General features: G+C 39.2%; 3 protein-coding genes across 7 annotated transcripts in view; 2 read left to right on the forward strand and 1 right to left on the reverse strand.

The window, feature by feature from the left end:
- Positions 1-6,098, forward strand: part of arvcfb (ARVCF delta catenin family member b) — a 101,061-nt gene extending 94,963 nt beyond the window's left edge. For 4 of the 5 annotated variants that reach the window (XM_079271003.1, XM_079271004.1, XM_079271000.1 and 1 more), the window contains 2 exons: positions 476-588; positions 3,157-6,098. In XM_079271003.1, coding sequence (XP_079127129.1) covers positions 476-577 — 102 coding nt within the window. In that variant the 3' untranslated portion in view covers positions 578-588; positions 3,157-6,098. The remainder of the gene's footprint in view (positions 1-475; positions 589-3,156) is intronic. The other variant, XM_079271002.1, reaches the window with a different exon arrangement.
- Positions 6,099-6,742: 644 nt separating this feature from the next.
- Positions 6,743-7,780, forward strand: LOC306779008 (alpha-L-iduronidase-like; the record flags this gene model as incomplete). Its single annotated transcript, XM_079270749.1, has 3 exons — positions 6,743-6,829; positions 7,105-7,284; positions 7,490-7,780. The coding sequence occupies exons 1-3, from the start codon at positions 6,746-6,748 to the stop codon at positions 7,778-7,780; spliced, it is 555 nt and encodes a 184-aa protein (XP_079126875.1). The 5' UTR covers positions 6,743-6,745.
- A 9,023-nt stretch (positions 7,781-16,803) lies between these two features.
- On the reverse strand, positions 16,804-19,842 carry LOC306778148 (potassium voltage-gated channel subfamily V member 2-like; the record flags this gene model as incomplete). Its single annotated transcript, XM_079269550.1, has 2 exons — positions 16,804-17,070; positions 18,508-19,842. The coding sequence occupies 2 exons, from the start codon at positions 19,840-19,842 to the stop codon at positions 16,804-16,806; spliced, it is 1,602 nt and encodes a 533-aa protein (XP_079125676.1).
- Positions 19,843-20,155: the final 313 nt, after the last annotated feature.

The raw sequence follows: 20,155 nt of genomic DNA on the forward strand, positions 1-20,155 counted from the left end.
ATGGAACCAAAACAAGTGCAAAATGTATCCAGTTTAAAGATAGAATAAAACAACCTGCCTTCTGCCTTCTGCACTGTACTTCCCAGAGGTTTTCTGCCCACTTAGAATGCAACTTGGCAGTTTAAACTGCTCTCTCCCCCTCTTTGATTTGCATGTTGTGGTTCACTGTTTTGAATCACTCTGAATTCTTTCCAAGCTATCCTGAACGCAGGGGACTAACACTGGCTTCTCTTATCCTGGGTGTGTGTGTGTGTGTGTGTGTGTGTGTGTGTGTGTGTGTGTGTGTGTGTGTGTGTGTGTGTGTGTGTGTGTGTGTGTGTGTGTGTGTGTGTGTGTGTGTGTGTGTGTGTGTGTGTGTGTGTGTGTGTGTGTGTGTGTGTGTGTGTGTGTGTGTGTGTGTGTATTTGTGAAATGTACTGACCTGATATTGTTTTGCTGTGTTTGTTTTTTTTAACTCGTCCTCCTGTGGCCACAGAATGACACAAATAGGAAACACTATGTCAGGACTAACAGGCCTGCAGTCAGTCTGGTGGACGCTTGTGATGTTAAGCCCCAGCCTGTTGATTCCTGGGTCTAAATGCATGCATGGTAGGTCTCCAAAAAATAAAAGCACAATAAAAATAACCGTCTTCACCTTTTGGGCTGGATTGTAGCATCCTTTGCATTGCCTGTTTGTCTTTTCCACCTGTGTTGCTTTCAACCTCACATTGTGTCATGTAGCTGCCTGTCACCCTGCAGCCAGAGCAGTCAGCTGGACGAGTCACTTTGTTCTTTCAATGGAAATTAACATAATTCACTTGCAGTTCAACCGAAAACATTTTTTGAGGTTCAACATTTTTAGATTGTATTTAAGATTTGTTAAATGTATACATTGTGTACGAATTTATATTTACACACACTTCCATACGTAGATTAAGGCAAAGATGGCGCTACCAGAAACTCAAAGTACAAAATAAATCACAAATGAGAAACTTAGATCTCTCCACGTTCAGAAGCAGTTTGCTCAGGGCAAAAGTTTTTTTTCTAACTTTTCTAAAAACCAGAACCACAAGATTAAAATGTAGGTTGTGTGTAAGCTGCCGTGGTTAGCACGTCTGTCTAACTAGATTTCCTACAATAGTAACAGAGCGTTACTTCATCAACCAAGGAGCACACTATTAACTAACTAGTTCGTGGAGTAACAATTTAAAGAACGACCTGTGCATCCACGATACATTATTTCCCACTGTGTGGAAGCTGGTCCTCGATGCTGTCAGAGTTTAGCGTAAGCCTAACATTTGCAGCTCTGTCCTGCTCTTCATTGTAGAAAAAAACAACCTTCGTGTAACATTCATACAAAGTAGAAAAGGCTTTGGTCTCTTTTTACAATTCAGCAACACCTGTCTGATTGCGATGCACACATAGCTTCACTCACTAGTTCCCCCGACGGCCTCTGCTGAAATTGGTGGCAAATGCCGAAGGATAATTATTCTTCTGCACTTCGGATCCGCCAGGGACTCAGTGAACACTTAATGAGAAGCAGTCGGGAGAAAGAAAAACACACACACACACACAGAGCATCTTAGCTCTATCTACATTCCATTCGAAGATAAATAATTCATGTGAGTTGATGATTTGATGATGGAAGCCAACACATAAGGCAGAGATGTAATCAAGGGTGAGCTCACACCATTACAGTTTACATATATTTTGTGGTCTGAAGTAGTTCATTTGAATATTTTGTGTTAAAGGTCATGGTATAAATGGCGCAAAGTGGCTTTTGATGTAACTTAGATGGTCATATTTCCCTGCAAGTTACAGAAAAAAACCTCTTTGTGGTTGAAAGGCCTGCATCCAAGAACGGCTGAATTTCTTCTTTCTTTCAAATGTTTTAAGTTCATGCATGTTAGCTGTAAGGCAACAGTTTGTTACACAAGTAACATTGAAAGACATCTAAATTAGTAATGCCCTTATACCTGTACATACTTTATGTAAGCAACCTTACAAGGTTCTGTCTCAATAACCAACCTGACGCAGTGACTTTTGCAAAGCAGCAAGCTGATCTGGGTGAGCTTCAGTAGTTGCAGTCATTAGTTGTCATTCCTCAATCAGCAGTCTTTATCTCCTCTCGCCGCCTCCTCCTCACCGCTGTTGTCCTCTCCTGTGCCAGAGGCCTCTTGCCAGACCTCACTGTCTTCCTCATCTTCTTATGTCAATCAGTGGCCATCCATTCAATGCTTTCATCTCCATCCATTGCATTGTCAGAGGAAATAGGTGACTCTGATTCGTGGTATCCATTGTAATTTTATCACTTTATTAAAAAAATATTCTGAATATTATAGGTAGTATTCGGAATTAACCATCAGGTAAGTAATTCTCACTTCATTGAGCACATGCAGGATTTCAGCCGACTCATTAAGCATCTGTTTTGCTGTCTTTTGCCTCCATTTTCCATCTGGGCTGACATAATTGAAGCATTTGCTGACAGTGATGTAATTTGTGAAGTACTGTGATAATGCCAGCTGATTGTCTTGCTGTTTGTCATGAGAGCACAACTGCAGAGTTGTACATTCAATTCACATGCATTGAATGCAAAATGTGGTTCCTGCTCTAAATATAAATCATTTTAGGATGAAATGTTTAAGGAAAAGGCTGGTGATATGGACGTTTTTGTCAACAAATCCCATGAAAAGACCAAAACCAACAACGAATTGATCCTAGTCAGAAGTACAGTCTGTGTAGCAAAGTCTTATTCCTCTGTACCATAGAGGTCCGCTTACAAGCATGCTACATGTGTGGTGATCTTTAGCTGAAAATAGAATCCAAAAATTGCACTATTTATGTTTGAGAAACCTTTGAGATATTGTTGATGATAAGAACGCAAAGGAGGTGTTACACGTAAATCAGCTGACTTGAAATGTGGTTTTGCTTTGTGGCTGAGTGCTACAGTCAGTGAAGGGAAGTCTTAATAGGACGTATTGAGAGAAAGACTTATTGTTGGTTTTGATCTTTTAATAATGGAATTTGTTGAAAAAGCATAGAATAGTCATTCTTTGTCATGATGGATGTCATTGTTTTTTACACTGTAGCATTGTGTACTGAAGCTCTCCATGAATTGGGATTTAAACTCCGTGGATGGTTCTCCTAATATGTTTCTCTCTTGTCCACGTGCTCCAGGCTTAAAGTGACGACACCCCAGCTAGAGAAGGATCTCTGATATCATCACTGCCGTTTCACATGGAGCTCATCTTTGGAGTTGGACTTTGTACAGAAAAGAGGATTTAAAAAAAAAAAAATGATGATCAGCAACTGCCCAGCAAACAGCCAACATTCTCATGCTTTTCAGAAAAAGAAAAAAAAAGAATAAAAAGTGACTACTTTCTCAAATCTACATTCCCACTGGACTTTACAGTGTTGAGCTCTACCGGTGACCAAAAACGGACAAAGGGCCGGTGCTGGTGAAGGAATGGACGTATGAAGGGCGAACAAAGTGAGACGAAGGAAATCAATGGAAAAGGAATGTGTGTTGGAAGGAAATCTGTGGGAAGCTGGAAATGAGTGGTTACTGCATTTCAGTTTTCACATCTGGAAGAAGTTCATGCTTCAATTTTGCCGGTTTTGGAGAATTTTACTTTCAGTTTGTTGTCGGGCTTTGGTAATTTGACGTGAACAGGTATGGACTGGTGTGTATGAAGGTCACAGAATGTTGTTTGCAGATTGGTGTGATGGACACGAGGAGGTGAAATGAGAGAAACCGATGCTGAGAAGAACTGTAGCATAGTTGATGAACATGTACACCCAGCAGTCTGCTCTTGTAGACTTACAATATATTTGGTTCACTGTGTTTATTCTTTTTTTTAAAGTGCACTGAGATGGTTTGAAATCAAAAGTTTTTAACAAGTGATTGATGTTCATTTGTAAAGCGAGGAGTCTGCAAGTTGTGGTCCGGAAAAAGAACGTGACATAGTGTGTACACCACGTGAAGTAACAGTTTCTGTTCACACTGCATCGGAAAAGTAAGCTAAAATGGAAGCCGACGGTTTCTGTTTCATCGTGGTCATCATGTTGACCCTCACTCACAGAGCTGTGGTTACTTGTGTAACCACTCATATCGTGCAGCGACGCAGTTTCACGAGTTTCCTGGCTGGTTGCTCTTTGTCAATGATGTGTATTAAAGAGGATATAAGGCATTTTGTTCATAAATGATTTGTGTTTTTGAAAAGAGAGGCGAAAGTTTGTTCTCTTAATGAAAGGGTAGATCTAAAAGCAGTTTTTATTTTTGTTGGCTTTTATATAAATGTATATGAGGTTCAAAAGGAAATAAAATTGAAAAATGAAGGAGACAAAAAATCAACAAAAATGACCGACTTCTTAGTTGTATATTAATATCACATTGCTTGGAAGCACATCTCATTTGATAAAGGCTCACCATGTTTGTAAACAAGAAATAACCACATAACTGTGTGTCAAATATTGTCACATTACGCCGACGATCACCTATTTATATTTGTCCAAAAAAAAGGTTTATCTGCAGTTTCTAAAGGCCATGTTGTCTGACAGCCCGTGAATCTTCAAACCAGACACTCTGGAGGGGTCAGAGGTCAGGCCAATGAAATAGACAAGAGACGGCAGCGTTAATAAAAGTTCTTCATAGTTTTTCTTCCTGATGCATTCAGTTACCGCTAACCCTGAACCCTACTTCACCGGTGCATCTTAAGAAATATTCAGTCGTGAGCATGAAGCAAAACTGTACAGATGTTTATATTCTGTTCTTTCCAAGTGCCCGTTTTTTTGTGGTGTCATTTGGATATTAACTGATTAATTCATGTGCAAGAAAAGAGTAGGGGAAGACGAGTGGATCTGGATGTTTAGGGCAAAATAAAAGAGTTACATCACACTGTACAAAAACAAAACATCAAGTTTGGTCATATAGTATATATTTTTACAACGTGTTCGGGTGGGCAGTTGAGATGAAGTACAGCAGAGAGATACAGAATCATATTGATGTGTTTCTCTTGCTTGGTGAGACTGCAAACTGAATCCAGTGATGATGTGTTTTAGTCTCCTTGCCAGCCTCAGTCTGTCAGAGAGGCAAAGAGAATCCAATCCAAGTTGGCATCACTCATGCGTCATCAAGGCGAATGGCATGTGCCTGCGTTGAAGTCTGATTTTTCTTTGTGATGTATGTGACTTTATGAAGCTTGCATATTTTACACAGTGTTTACAAAGATGTATGTTGTGGTAAAAATCAATAAACTACAAAAAAAAACTTACTGTATAGATATTAATTTCAGAGGTTAAAAAAAAAAAATTATAAAGATACCCAGCATCCCTTTTGTGTGTCCTCAGAAGTGTGTGCTTTCATTGGACAATACTGAACCGCAACAACAAAGACCTGAATGACTGTCTATTCCTGACTGCACTTTGCAGTACCACAACCAAAGGATCTGGAGTTGTATTTACATGCATTCATAACAGAGGGGGGGGGGGGGGGGTTTGGTTTTGTGGATGTACAACACATTGTAAATTCCCCAAATAAAGAGCCAAGCAACTGTGCTGTAAAAGAAATGCAGGACACGGACACACATCGAATCAAACAAACCTACCTGTGTAGATATAACTGATTCAAGACCGTCAAAATCAAGTAACTGTTCTACTCAGTAGCAGATGTGTTTGCACCTATCATGTGCCTTAACCTTTTCCATGGTAGATAAAAATAAGTGTGTTTTATATAACTTTATTCCTCCCTTTCAACTGCCATCTCCATTCTGTCTGTTCACCTCTCCTCTCCACCCGTCCTCCCTTTTACCTTCACTCAAGTCACTCATTCATTCATTCTGCCCCCCGACCCCTTGTAGGATAGACTGTTGGTGGGTTTCTGCATTGTATTACATTGTATTATAAACTTTTAAAAAGATAGTCATTCGAATAATGGTTTTGATTTCCTAGAGGAGTGAAGTTGTTAATGCTTTCGTAGCGAGCAGAAGCGATGCCACAGTGACAGAATGTATTATGTTAATTTTACTAATACCCAGAGGCAAATATTACGCTTGTTAAACATAACGGAAAAATACTGGTTTGTAGAGTATACATTTGGTGTGTTTTCAATAAATCATGCCTGGAAAGAAATTGTTGCATGGCTCTGTGTCTTATTTTATATTTTGTTTTTATGTAATGATAGTCATGACAGCACCTCCTGCAGGCTGCAATGCTCATTACAACCATCACAGAAATGTATCGGGTCAGTTCATCCTAATAATAAAAATGGAGTCTAATTTGTGATGCTCACAGTGAACAATTTACACATAAATGTTGATGCTTTTATTTTTGTCCTTTTACATAAGTACATTTTTTAATGCAGGACGTTTACTTGTAACTACTATAGTATTTATGCACTGTGGTATTGCTTCTTATACTAAAGTAAAATATTTGAGTACTTGTACCACCCCTGTATTTAGAGTTGTCATAGCAGAAGACACGTGTTTTCTGCACGTGTTCCTGTAACAGACAACATCCGTTGTCAGGGATCTGGAAGCCAATGTTATTGCTGCCATTGCAAACTGACGCAGTTTTGCCAGAAGGCTACATAATATGTGAGGTGGCAGTGAGAAACCAATTATCTTATAAAATAATTTTCAACAATATTTTTACATTTCCTTTATACACATCAACTGCAGTGGTGTATAAAGTACCCAAAAGCCATACTTGAGTAACAGTAAAGATAGACTCCTGTCATTCTCCCCCACACTCCCCATACTGCTGGGCCATGCTGCAGCACTGCTACAACGGCACCAACTACTTCACTGGAGAGACGGGGGTCAGGATCGACTACATCGCCCTGCACAAGAAGGTTCACTTTTCTGGACTCAAAGCATATCTAAAAAAAATATTAAAAGTTTTGTCATATTCATTGCTGTGAGGATATTTGTTTTCACCATAGGAGACTCAATCTAGTTGATATATTCACTTTCGAGAACAAAAACAACGATAGTGATGTTATTGAAATACATGTTGCCTGAGTTATGTAAAACTGTATTTAGTAATGCAACTATTAGCATACTTAATTATAAAACCAATGCAATTAGAATCATTTTTAGAAGCTAATTTTCTGTTTCTGCTCCTCAGGGAGGAGGCTACTCCTTGCCCATCCTCCAGCAGGAGATCCAGACGGTGGGGGAGATCCGGGAGCGTTTCCCCCGCTTCCACAGCCTCCCTGTTTACAATGATGAGGCCGATCCGCTGGTGGGCTGGTCCAGGCCTCAGGAGTGGAGGGCCGATGTAACCTACGCTGCGATGGTGGTGAAGGTGAGGCGAAGTGATGGAGGACAGCAACATGAAAATCACCTAGAGACGGAAATTCATGTTGAAATGAAATGAAGAGCAAATTATGGCCGAAGCCAATTCCGAATTTGAGAATGGCTGCAATTTGTTTGCCAACTCAAATGAGAAATTAATTTAAAATAAAATAAGATTTCACACAACCAGTCTTCTGTCCTGCTCTCTGCAACAGGTAATAAACCAGCACCAGCTGGCTGACCCGAACAGCACCATCAACTACACCCTGCTCAGCAACGACAACGCCTTCCTCAGCAACCACCCACACCCCTTCACCCAGCGCACGCTGACTGCCCGCTTCCAGGTCAACAACACCGAGCCGCCTCACGTCCAGCTGATCAGGAAGCCCGTCCTCACTGTCATGGGCCTGCTGGCTTTGCTAGGTGACGATCTCGTTACTTTTAAAACGGGTGACATCTCCAGGGTTTTACATGTGCCTCAGTGGAAGTGTATGGTTGAGTTATGAAGCAGAAAATGCAAAAATGTCCATTATACTTTCCTCTAGTTACTAGAGGAAAGTATAATGGACATTTTTCACTATTTTATATGCCACACATTTTACACAATCAAGAAAATAAAAGGTAGATAGTTATCATTTTTTTTCAGCCCTTTGCCCGTGCTGACCAATCCTCATCTGCAACTCATGTTTCTCAAACTAATTAAACATGCAGTTTAGAAAGCCAAGTATTTATCTCAATGTACATGGGCTCACAAAGCTACAGCAAATACTACATAAGATAATTAAATGAGACTAACTTAACAGCTTCCTTTGGAAATTATTCTTATGACATTTATGCACCTTCGTCTTTTAATAAGATCAACACAATGGCAAAATAATATTCATTTTAAGTTCAGGTTTGTCATACCTGTCCTGTAACAGTGGCTGATAGAGAAAACTGATTATAACCTAAGGACATGTCTGCAAACAAAGACTACAGTGATCATGTAATTATGTATTTATTACCAACATGAACTTTATAACTTATAGAGTGCGTATTACAATGCAAGAGCTTTATTTTATATCATGTACCGGTAACTAACCTACAAATAATTGTCTATGGCAATCCAGAGAGGTGTTGTATTATACAAGGTAACAGTGAATATGTCCATAACACGGTAGTGTTTGACTGGTTGGGACCCGACTTCGCCATCATTACTCCAGGAAAAAAGGAGGAACAGGTTGGGAATTGCACATGGACATCGTGACACGGCACACCAGCTTCACTTCAGAATAGTATCTTCACTTGCTGTAAGGAAAGTAAAAAAAAAAGTGGGATAAGTACAATTAGGATTTTACAGAGCAAATATAGTTTAGTTATAAATTGACAAATAACATGCATTACATTGAATGGCTATACGACCACTTTGTGCAATGAAACACCAACTGTATTATATTGTGTACACACTGGTGTTGCTATTATTGCATCCCCCCCCCCGCCTGTAAACAGTGCAGCATGCAGGTGTATGCAAGTGCAAACTGTAGACTAAATCTTAGACAGGATTGAAGCCTGTGAGGCTACCTTCTGCTAGCTCCTTTGCGATGCGCTCCTGCTCCTCGCGAACCTTTTTCTCCTCCTCCTCGATCCGCCTCTCCTCAGCTGCAATAGGCTTCAAGTTATCTGAGGAAAATAAGGGCTTCATTGTTTTTAAAAAGCATTAAAAAAAAAAAAAGGGACTAAACATCAACTGTATTTCAAAATTACATTTAGTAACATTATCTAACATCTTGTTAAGATGCTCCAATCAAGAATTACCTATATTAGGGCGTTAAGTGTCACATCATCCTTAATAAATGCTACAGGCAATCTTTAATCCAGCAATTGGAGTTCATAATATGTTTCAAGATAATGACTGTGTATGCTTTTTGTAAGAGAATCAGGTTTGAGACAATGTTTAAAGCGTCAAAATGTACTCTCCTATGCCGTACAAATTACTAGTATATTCAGTATATTACAGTGGGTTTATCTCAGTGCACTGTTCCAGTTAAGTGCATGATGACTAATAAGAATAACTCACCATATCTCTTTTTGCCATAGATGATGCCAGCAATCAAAGCTGAATACCTTGCAGTCTGTGAAACGAGAAATCAAATGCATGTCAGTGATGCAGTCCCTTCAAATTCTGAAAATCCTCAATCAAGTATTAAGAAAGAAGACGTTCTACTATCCACAGGTACTACATCAGTGGAAAGTACATTTACTTTACAAGTTTTAGTGACGTAAATACCAGCAGAGGGCGACAACGAGGAAAACTGTATAGAGTGGTCTCACCTACGTCACGATCTCCTTAGTTACGAGGTCTGTCCGCCATGTTGGAGTACATACAGATCCTACATGGCGGCGAGTAAACAAGGAAGTGCGGCGAAAATACCATACTTTGAATCACTGGATAGTGCATCAAAGGTTCGCTACCTGGCCAAATTGAAGGTTATTGGTAACTTGGATCCCTATACGATGAGTGCAGATCGTTTCAGTGCCGATCCTACTTATCTTCCATCGGTAAACTACGCCAACATCTACACCAGGCATGTCCAAAGTCCGGCCCGCGGGCCAATCACGGCCCGAGGTCAGATTTTATACGGCCCGCGCCTTCTGTCTTAAAATGCATTATTTATGGCCCGCCAGCACAGTCAAAACGGAATGAATAAATCATACAAATTCAACATGCAATTCCTATTTTTACCTCATGGTGGCAGCACCACTCTGTAACTGTCTGGCTGTTTGAAATTGGCTCTGACCCTTGAACTGTCATGGCTACGGCAAGTAAAAAAAGGAAAGTCGATAATGAGGGCCGCCGCTTCCAGGAGAGGTGGAGATCGCAATATTTTTTTCACCGAAAACCGAAACAACTGTGTCTCCCTAATTTGTCATGAGACTGTTGCCTTGTTTAAGGAATATAATGTAAAGAGACACTACGAGACCAAACGTGCTAATGCTACAACAAGCTATCAGAGAGCGTCTGTGCTAGAAAAGTGAAGCAACTCCAAGATAACTTGGCCACACAGCAGCGGTCCCTTTCACATGAAAACATCATCAAAGTAAGCTGCGGAGTGGCCGTGGTAATTGCTAAACATGACAAACCTTTTACGGAATGTGAGGTTATCAAAGACTGTGTTATGAAAATAGCAGAAAACATTTGCCCCGAGAAGAAGACAGAGTTTGCTAATGTTTGCCTGGCTCGTAACACTGAAGAGCTATCATCAGATACGAAGAGACAACTTGATTTTTTTCGTGAGCCTGTTTCATGTGTGTTGAATTTAAATGTTAGACAACTTTTCATCACCCTCACTAAGTCATATTTAAGATTGTCTTGAGGTGAGAATATTGATCGGTTCCTATGTAATTAGCTTTTAGATGGCTTGTTCTTTGTTATCTGACTTTCAAGATGTGAAAGAAAGGCAGAATAGTTGTTGAGATGTGTTCAGACATGAATGCTTACATTTGGTTACATTGCTATTTGCTGTCATTGAAAATAAAATGATAAAATAACAATGTATGTATAGGCTACTTGTATTGTTTAAAATAATGCCAGCAGGGACTGTTGGCCCTTTGGCATTTTCACATTATCAAATTTGGCCCTCTTTGAAAAAAGTTTGGACACCCCTGCTATACACACATGACTTGGCAGCATGGACCTCCTGTCTGTCTCTCTCTCTCTATCATAGTCATTCAGGTCTTATCTTTAGAGCCCCCCCCCTCCTCCCATTTCAAAATAAAAGCTCCAGAGTGATTTCTAACTGGAATGCTTGTGATGAAGCCTGACATTTAACAGTACGTCTATAAAAGTAATGAAAAAAATCATACTATAGCATGTTGAAAAACGTTATCGTATAGCATGTCGAAAAAAGATACCCACAGGTAAGTATCGAACACAGACTGAATTTGGCTGTGGGGCAGCGACGCTGACCACCTGTGTATCATGAAACATTCAGGGTGTCCTCATAGCATACTGATTCATTGTTAAAGGATATCCTGAACAAGTCATAGAAGAGTATGTCGAAAAAACTCATGAAAAAATAGTCATAGTATATTAATTCGAAACAAAGACACCCACAGGTAAGTTTTGAACCCAGTTTATTTGGCAGCGAGGTAGCGACACTAACCACTACACCACCTATGTATCAGGGAAACTCTAGTCATGAAACATTCAGCGTGTGTCCTCATAGCATGTTGATTAATTGTTATTTGTCTTATTCAGATGTAACAATAAAAAAGTAAGAGTGTGAAAAAAAATGGCATGAAGAAGTGTGAAGAGTGTTGCATGTGATAAAAAAAGTCTGAAATGTCATGAAAAGGTTGTCAAAGAGGTCTTATTTCATTTGAATTTATTAAAACGTCATAGCGTAATATGCAACAAGAAATACATAATAAACAGACTATGGTATGTCATTAAAAGGTAATTTTATAGTAGCTCATTAATTGCACCATAACATACAAATACAATAAACAAAGAATCTATAAATTACAGCCAAATAACAGTTGAAGAGTTTGTATGTCGAAAAGACATCATAAAAAGTCAGATAAGTATGTGAAAAAAATATATTTATAGCATATTTTTTTAGTTACTTTATTTTTCAAGTTACTTTGCAAAACAGTTACTTTTTTAGTTACTTTGCAAAACAGTTACTTTTTTAGTTACTTTGCAAAACAGTTACTTTTTTAGTTACTTTGCAAAACAGTTACTTTTTTAGTTACTTTGCAAAACAGTTACTTTTTTAGTTACTTTGCAAAACAGTTACTTTTTTAGTTACTTTGCAAAACAGTTACTTTTTTAGTTACTTTGCAAAACAGTTACTTTTTTAGTTACTTTGCAAAACAGTTACTTTTTTAGTTACTTTGCAAAACAGTTACTTTTTTAGTTACTTTGCAAAACAGTTACTTTTTTAGTTACTTTGCAAAACAGTTACTTTTTTAGTTGCTTTGTAAAACAGTTACTTTTTTAGTTGCTTTGTAAAACAGTTACTTTTTTAGTTGCTTTGTAATACAGTTACTTTTTTAGTTGCTTTGTAATACAGTTACTTTTTTAGTTGCTTTGTAATACAGTTACTTTTTTAGTTGCTTTGTAATACAGTTACTTTTTTAGTTGCTTTGTAATACAGTTACTTTTTTAGTTGCTTTGTAATACAGTTACTTTTTTAGTTGCTTTGTAATACAGTTACTTTTTTAGTTGCTTTGTAATACAGTTACTTTTTTAGTTGCTTTGTAATACAGTTACTTTTTTAGTTGCTTTGTAATACAGTTACTTTTTTAGTTGCTTTGTAATACAGTTACTTTTTTAGTTGCTTTGTAATACAGTTACTTTTTTAGTTGCTTTGTAATACAGTTACTTTTTTAGTTACTTTGTAATACAGTTACTTTTTTAGTTACTTTGTAATACAGTTACTTTTTTAGTTACTTTGTAATACAGTTACTTTTTTAGTTACTATATTCTCAAAGTTACTTTTTTAGTTACTATATTCTCAAAGTTACTTTTTTAGTTACTATATTCTCAAAGTTACTTTTTTAGTTACTATATTCTCAAAGTTACTTTTTTAGTTACTATATTCTCAAAGTTACTTTTTTAGTTACTATATTCTCAAAGTTACTTTTTTAGTTACTATATTCTCAAAGCTACTTTTTTAGTTACTATATTCTCAGTTACTTTTTTAGTTACTATATTCTCAAAGTTACTTTTTTAGTTACTATATTCTCAAAGTTACTTTTTTAGTTACTATATTCTCAAAGTTACTTTTTTAGTTACTATATTCTCAAAGTTACTTTTTTAGTTACTATATTCTCAAAGTTACTTTTTTAGTTACTATATTCTCAAAGTTACTTTTTTAGTTACTATATTCTCAAAGTTACTTTTTTAGTTACTATATTCTCAAAGTTACTTTTTTAGTTACTTTGTAGAAAAAAGTTACTTTTTTAGTTACTTTGGAAAAAAAGTTACTTGTTTAGTTACTTTGGAAAAAAAGTTACTTTTTTAGTTACTTTTTGAAGATACTCAACTGTATCAACTGTTACAAAAGTACTCCAGGCTATGACACAAATGTGAGACCTCAGAGCCCTGAAGGTATGCTACACGTATCTCGTGAACACCCCCAGTCCTTACACAAGTAGAATATGGGATGTGTGGTTCTATAAAATGGTGTAGAATTTGCAGGGTTGAGAAGTCCGGCAGTCCAGTATAATATCTCACTTTTTCATCATTATTTTCGAAAAATTCTGAATCAAACATGGATCGTTCATCAGAAAGTTCCTTTTCAAATTCTGATTTTCCGAGAGTCGGCGCTGCATCTCAGCTTGCATTGCTGCAATCGTGGCCCCACCGAGGTCTGTCTGGTTGGCTTGGTTATTCTTATCCTCGTCCTCATCCTCTGCTGCTGGTGGGCTGTCATATGCATGATCTGACGTTAAACTCATATCAAGCAATGCTGAGGCTGCATCGCTGTGTTTCGCCTGTTGTACACGCTCGACGGTCTCTGGTACCGACTGCTGTCACGGGCCGATGAAGCTTCGGTAACCTTCTCATGTCCAAGTTTAATTTATATTTCCTTTATTAAATACTGTTCACAAACGAATTAGTAAATAAAATCACTGACCACTTATAAAGTGATCCGCACATACTCTAGTGTACGCCAAATTCCATTCCTTTATATCTCGAGAGATGCGTGACAGCCATTTCTCGCGACGTCGCTTGGATAGCTCCTTCGTGTCATTTCCTTGATGTGTAATGACCGCTGGCAAACGAAAGAATGATTTATTGTCTCTATCAGCTCTGCTGCCACAACCAAAGACAGCACAAAAGTTCACCACCGATAGGTTATGCGACTCAGCCGTGCATGCCAGTGGCTTTGTGTGTACTCCAACATGGCCGACAGCTAAACTGTGACGTCACACGAGACCACTCTATTCAAAAGCACGAGTTACAGCTGAATTAAATAAATTAACGAAACTGTGATCTGTGTTTTCACCTAGATAAAATGACGCGATATGTTTTATAAAATGTCTTATAATTTAGTGGATGAATGTCCATTATATCCAAGGACATTTATATTAACAACAACCAGTGCTAGTGCTAGCATGACATCGATTCAATAGAGACACTCAGTGCGACTTTCTTAGCTATTAGCAACGTCAATGATGATGGTGATATTTCAATCCATGCACGTTGCACCAAACTATCATTCAACAAAGGCATTAATAAAAACAAAGCTATAATGCAGCACAGATGCTAAAACTAACGTTGATCAGTTACCACTAACTTAGCTGTCAGCTAGCATAGTTCCCAGCTAACGGCTAGCAGGTTAGCGTGCTGTGTGTTGCTAGCAAGCAGAACTACGAATGCAAAGGTCATTTACAGTAAAACACGCGCAGCATCTTCTCACAATATTAACCGCACCACAAACCTTAATCAAAGGCGACACTGCAACTGGAGGAGCCATCGTTTTACAGCAGGCTAGCAGCAGAGGTCACTTTACAGCAGACGACTGTGAGAGATGGTTCTTCTTCTGAGGATTCACTGCAGCAGATATCGTTGCTCTTCTTCTTCTTTGGCGGGTAGCAACCAACTTGAATAGGTACATACCGCCACCTACTGTGTGTGTGCAGTTTCAGGGTAAAGGTTTCATCACTGTTCTTCTAAATGATAATAATCCACAATAACTAAAATATTATACATACAGACAGAATAATTGTTGTATTGCACAGTGTATTTATATTCATAAATATATCGTTAGATACGGAAACATTTTTATTTGCAGTTTATTGGGGTTTGTGGCAAAAAAGAGAGCTATGATCCAGCCTGATATATGATGTATATTAAATTGTAGCATGTTCTTTGTACATGACTAGTGGAACCATCTATAAATTGCCAGTGAAACTGACATTTTATCCAGAAGATGGCAGTAATATAAAAACATTGTTGGATCTTACCTTTATGAGGATTATCATTCATACCATTATCAGGTTTGCTGTTACGGACAAGTGTGTTCAGCCGTTGTCATTTTGGACACTGTGTAGTTTGTGGTGCTGTCGATCTGTATTGCCAGTTAAATATTTTACTCTCCTCTTTTTGACATCACATGTGCTTTTTGCACCAAGGAGTTTTTTTCGCAACAGCAAAGGTTATCCAGAAGAGGTCAGTAGAGATGTATGCGGGTTAACAGGTCTGATGTATCCTGAAAACGTACATGAAGAGGCAGTATTTATGTTTAAAATGTGTTTTTTTTATTGAAAGCAATTGTGCAAGACTTTTGGCATTTGTACAATTAAGGGAATAGCTTCATTTTTTACATTACTTAAATTGAATTTACAAAATCAAATAGAAAAGACAGAAAGGAAAAAGACAACAGAAAAGGGGGAATAAACCCATCATTCGCACGCCCGTCCATCACTACTTGTGATTTGAGTTTGATTCAGTTTGATTGGTGTTCGAGAAAATAAATAAATGGTGGCCAATAACAATTGCTGAAGTTTATCATTCAAGGGGAATCTAGTTCCCTCTCTGTGCAATATGTCAGTTATGTGATCCACAGCTTCACTGGAGAGACTTCAGCATTTTTACAGAATTTGAATATAAGATTGAATATTTGAATAGTATTTTTTGCTGCTCTTCACCCATGGGAGACAAAATGTTGTTGAGCAGCAGTCAATATGAAGGTGTAGTATTTAGTCAATGAGGAGCATACAGTGTTTATTGACAGGACAGTGTTTATGAGACTGCATTCTGTGCATTCTATGTAGGCAGAACTATAGCACATTGAAAACACATGAAAAGCAGCACCAGTATTTGAAGGTTCAGTACACTTTGCACCTGCAGATCTCCTGTGTGAGTGTTCACATTTAAAACATGCCATCTGCAAATAGAAAAAAGTAATTGCTCAGGTCCTTACTGGTTCCTGGTTAAAGCTGTCTCTGAAAAGTATATCTTCCAAACTCAGTGGAGTAATGAGTAATGTTGTAGATGAACAAAAATGTAAATGCCCTGAGAGCTGCTATGGTAATTTAAAAGCTTTTGTCATTCAATCCCTAGTGCCCCAGACCAAACTAGCAAAGTTTTATCCCTTCATCCTAACAGTAGGATGTTGACATTATTATACATGTTCACAGTGGGAACTGCTTTAAAACATATTTAGTTAAAATACATTGTACATTTTAATTAGATTTGAAAAAAACATCTTCCCTCACTAGGTGACAATATCAAAAATAAGCATATTCCTGCTTGTTCCAACTTCACTGAAGCCACATGATAATAATAGGAAAAAAAGGTGCACCATTACATCAAATGGAAACATTGTGTGTTGTGATGTGTTCTGCATAGATTTATACAAGTTTCCTCCAAATTATTTTTGACAGTTTATTTGTACATAATAATCCCAACCACAAAAGCTGCCAAACACGTAGCCAGATGTGCCACTACTGGGGATCGAACCCTCATCTTTTGTCCCTGTTCCACCTATCATCACATACACATCACATATTTATTTTGTAAAAGTCACATAAGAAATCAATGTGCGGGACATTGGCGGCTTCCAAAACAGCGGTTAAACTTGTCTACTGTCCTATTGGAAAATCTCACCTTCCCTCGATTCTTCACGGAGGCTGTGTACTGATTGGACTTGAGTTTAGCGTAATAGTCTGAGAACTTATTGAAGAGGATGGATATGGGGAGACCGTTGAGGATGATTCCAAAAGAGATGCAGATGAAAGCGAAGAGACGGCCCAGTATTGTCTCTGGGTAGATGTCTCCGTAGCCCACAGTGGAGATGCTGACCTGCAACGGAGTGAAGAGAGCAGTCAGTGGTGATGGAAAAACATGACTCTCAGACCCACCAGGAGGTTTTGCCTGTATAGGCAGGAGGATCCGATTCTAATGGAAGCCAGGACATCCTCAATATTCTTTACCCAGTGACACAGGTAAGTACAATAAAGATTAAGTATACAAAGTCAAAAGAGAAACAAAGAATTAACAGAACACAATGCAACGCTGTGGCTATCAACGTGTCCTAATTCTGGAGCCCCTCTGCACTATAGTCTTGAGCAGGGGCGTTTCTAAGATTCAAAGAAAGGGGGGGCTTAGCCCCAAGGGGAGCCGCAATTTTTTTTGGGGCCCATTTGGGGCCGCGGATATCCATTGTTTCAGACAGTTCATAGATTGGTTCAATCAGAAAGAGTGTGATTTTGCTCTGTAGTTTTGCTTGTATTCAGTATATGATAACACAAGAGACCGAATTTCAGGGTCATAGTGAAATTTGACAACACAAATATGAACTTTTCTCAAATAAAGAGAGAGAAATAATTTTCCTGCTTGTAAAGGAAAGACGGAAAAACTAGCTTTCATATCCGCGTCACTCCCAAATCCTAATTCTTAAAGGGAACGTACACAATGGATGGAGAATGGACCTGACAGTGTCAACTTTATATCGTGTGATGATAGGCTATTGGATTGTAATTTGAAGGGGGAGAAAACATACAAACTAGAACGCACGCATGTGAGAAACAATAGTTAAATTTAATGACATCACCAAAACAAAATATTTTTTGTTTTGTTGTTGTTTTGTTTTTAAAGCCAATAATGCCAAATTATTTGGGGGGGCTGAAGAACATTTTAGGGGGGCTGAAGCCCCCCTTCAAATTACAATCCAAGAGCTGAAGCCCCCCTAAAATAGGCCTAACGACGCCCCTGGTCTCGAGATACCAGACAATCAGAAATCTTTGAGTTCTAGTTGAACAAAACGTTTGGAGACCTACTTGTGAGTTTATACTCTGCACTGAGAAACCCTGTAAAGTTAGCTGACTATACTGTTTTACTTAACATTGGATTTAAATATACAATCTGTTGGTTGAATGTTCCCATTGGCCACGCAAGTCACACATACCAAAGCATGAGGTGAACCATCCTGCAGCAGAGCTGACCTCATTGTGTTTTGTAAGCCAGGTAGTGCTGGAGTGTCATCTAATAACATTACAGATTATCACATCATTGAGGGGCTTTATCAGCATTAAAGTAATTCAAGGACTGGGCACTTCCTTTCACTTACATATATAGGTTACTTAGGTCTGTTTCTAAGTGATGTATTTAAGTTTTATGATTTTAAAATGTGTGTGCTTTCCATATTTCTTCCATACTGTGTATCTTCCTTCTAAGTTAACTTCCGAGTCCTGCCCTGCTGGGCTTTTACACTATTACATTTTACAACGACGTACTTACAGCTGCCCACCACCATGCATGAGGAATGCTGGTGAAGTTTGTTTGTGGCATGTCATGCTCCACAGTGTACACCATAGCGGAGAAGCTGAAGATGCCCATGGCGATGAAAAGGAAGAGACAGCCCACTTGCTGGTAGCATTGACGCAGAGTGAAGCCAAACGCCCGCAGACCTGTGGAGTGTCGCGCCAGTTTCAAGATACGAAAGATTCGCATCAGTCTCATGATCCGCAACACTTGGCCCAGCTTTCCCAGCTGCCCCACCGCCTGCATGTCGGCCTCATGCTTCATGTAGTTTTCCTTATTGTCAAAGAACTCCAGGATGACCTGCACATACTGAGGCAGGATGGCAATCAGGTCCACGGTGTTGAGCACACTCCTGCTGAAGGATTTGAGGTCAGGAGTGGACATCAGACGGAGCAGGTACTCCATGGTGAAGAAGGCGATGCAGATGGACTCCACGTATTCCCAGTACGTCTTACCACTGAGCTGACCTTTATGAGTTGTGTATTCCATCTCCTCTACTGTGTTAAGAGTCATGGCCACCAGGGAGACTATGACAAACAGGCTGGAGACCACCGCCATCAGCTTGGCCTTGATAGACGAAAACGGCATCTCCATCAAGTTCCAGATAACCCTGCGTGTCTGGCCCATGAACATGTCATGAAAGAGCTCCTCATTCTCCTCGATCTCCATCTCTGCCTCCAGCTCCCGCTGGATCTTCAGCTGATCGTTCAGCTCATCCTGCCTCTCCTCGAAAGAGATGCGGCAGCAGCGGTGGGTGTTCTTGATCCTCACGCCCCAGTAGTTGATCTCCTCCAGGAAGTTGCGGGGACACAACTCATCCTTGATCCACAGCACACCAGTCCTGTAGAAGTTGAAGATGTTGTGGAAGACATCTGGGTCCCTGTCAAAGAAGTACTCATTGTTTGTGACAGTGTAGTCATCGCACAGGTCCAGCTTCATGTTGTGGTCCGTGTAGGTGGCCAGTCGTCCTAGTCTGGTCTTGGGATACTTGGCGGCCGTCTTGTAAGCTATCTGGTAGAGTTTCCCCCCTACATTGATGTTGATCGTGTAGTTCTTCTTGGGGGGTGCATTCTGCTTGAGGAAGTCGTACGGAGTACAGTCATCCTCTTCATCTTCATACTCTGCATAAATATCATAGATGTCCCTGTTCAGCTCCTGCATGGAGTTCCATGTCTTCACACAGCTTTCCTTGGCAAGTGGATAAGCAATCTCCGAGGGTCTTCGATTAATGTCGAAATCTGCCACTTTGTAGTTGGGGAAGAGACTCTGCCTTCTATTCCATATGTTGGCCACCTTGCTTTTGCTCTCCATGACGATCCACCCAAGACTACACAACAGACAGAGCCATCAGACCTGCCAGCATTACTGCTGTCTAATACCCCCTTTACCTAAGCATGGAGGACATGAGCAGGATGCCTCATGGCCCCATTAATGTTGCTGACTGAGAGGATCCGCATGCTTACAGGACATCTAAATACCATTATCCCCGGCTGAGCTGCCTGGCTGACATGATGTTGGCTGTGTGGTATATCTCTACAAATACACATCATGAATTCACCCCCTTTTAGTTGATAAGTTACATGATGTGAGTTGATAGTACCTACAGCTGATTTGGGTAATTTAA

The sequence above is a fragment of the Melanostigma gelatinosum genome (genome assembly GCF_949748355.1).
Source record: "Melanostigma gelatinosum genome assembly, chromosome: 6".
Classification (NCBI taxonomy): Eukaryota; Metazoa; Chordata; class Actinopteri; order Perciformes; family Zoarcidae; genus Melanostigma; species Melanostigma gelatinosum.